This window comes from Rhodotorula toruloides, assembly GCF_000320785.1.
Source record: "Rhodotorula toruloides NP11 unplaced genomic scaffold Scaffold83, whole genome shotgun sequence".
NCBI classification, from domain to species: Eukaryota; Fungi; Basidiomycota; class Microbotryomycetes; order Sporidiobolales; family Sporidiobolaceae; genus Rhodotorula; species Rhodotorula toruloides.
Genome location: NW_015623043.1, coordinates 1 through 1,291, shown reverse-complemented (window position 1 = coordinate 1,291; position 1,291 = coordinate 1). Strand labels below are relative to the sequence as shown.

The window sequence follows — 1,291 nt, the reverse complement described above, 5'->3', positions numbered from 1 at the left end:
CCCCTCGTCCTCCGACCCGCTCGACAGGCCTGCCATGGCCGGCACAAAGACTTTGCAACCCTTCAGGTGCGCTTTGAGCTCCTTCCGCTCTTCCCGTTCCCTCGCTGACTCTTCCGCCTCCCGCACCGCCTCCTTTGCCTCGACGTCCGCCGCCTCATTCCCCTCGATCCCGACGTGTCCCGGTGACCACGATAGACTCACAAGAAGGTCTTTTTGGGTGCGTGCGAGCTTCTCAAACGCCTGCTGGATCGCTAGGCGGAGGTGCTGGCCGGAGGAAGGGGTCAGGTCGGTCGAGTGGGAGAGCGCGGAGGTGTTGTTGAGTGAGAAGAGGACGGGTAGAGGAGGGTCAGCGGGTTGCGTGGCAAGTAGGGAGGATAGGGCGAGGCGCAGTCCCTCAAGTTCGCCAGTGTAGACGCTTTGTCGCTGACCCATCCTCCTCCTCTCTCTCTGCCACAGCTCAACTTCGACCGCCTCCTTCTCTGCCAGGACGACCCGGCCACCGTTCCACACCTTCGCTGGGACACCCGCGCCTACCATGCCCGACTTGCCCATTGAACTGTCCGTGTACACGAGGAGGGATCCGAGGGGAAGGTCGTGGACGGTCTCTTCATGCTCGTGCGTCCCGATTTCCTTTCCTCGTGCAATTTCAACAGTCCGAACAGGGCGAGCGGTGTTGCAGGGGAAAAGCCGGCGGCAGCGGCTGCCGAGCGAAGGAAGGAGGCGGCGGCGGCGTCAGGGAGGTGAACCAGTACGTCTCCTCTCTTTGTCTGCCGAACTGGGATGGAGGAGGGGATGCCGAGGGTCTGACGGATTCGGGCAGTCGTGAGGGCAGGGTTACTAGTAGAGGTGGACGAGGTGGCTTGCGGTAGAGGACGGCTTGGCTGTGGTCTCCTTGGGCGGCGCCGGGATGGGTGAGGGATGCGGCCAAGGGGTGGAGAGAGGTGGCGCGCCGCAACTTCTGCAAAGGAATGGTCTGCGGCGTCGTAGCTGTCCTCAACGGGTCGAGGAGGGGTGGTGGGAGGGGTTGGCGGCGTCGTGGCGGCGGCGTCGAGGGATGCCTTAAGGGTGTCGATGTCGGTCTGGAGGGGTCAGATGGCTCTCTGAATGCGCTCGTCGACCGCCTGGACAGTCAGTACAGGCGGCGAGGGCGGGATGGTCGCGTCGGGGCGCGCTGCTTTTGAGGTGGTCGTGCTGGAGATTGGGGCGGTCTTGGCGGGTGTGGGTGCGGCAGTACGCGCAGTAGTAGCAGGTCGGGGTGTGGTAGGAGCGGCGGACGCTAACGACTTGTACT

At 64.1% G+C, this 1,291-nt stretch overlaps 1 protein-coding gene across 1 annotated transcript; it reads right to left on the bottom strand.

Moving 5' to 3' along the window:
* On the bottom strand, positions 1-552 carry RHTO_07928 (ribonuclease H; the record flags this gene model as incomplete). The annotated part of the gene is made up of 1 exon (XM_016421583.1): positions 1-552. A coding segment is annotated over one exon (552 nt), but the record flags the coding sequence as incomplete, so codon positions are not given.
* Between the last annotated feature and the right edge of the window lie 739 nt (positions 553-1,291).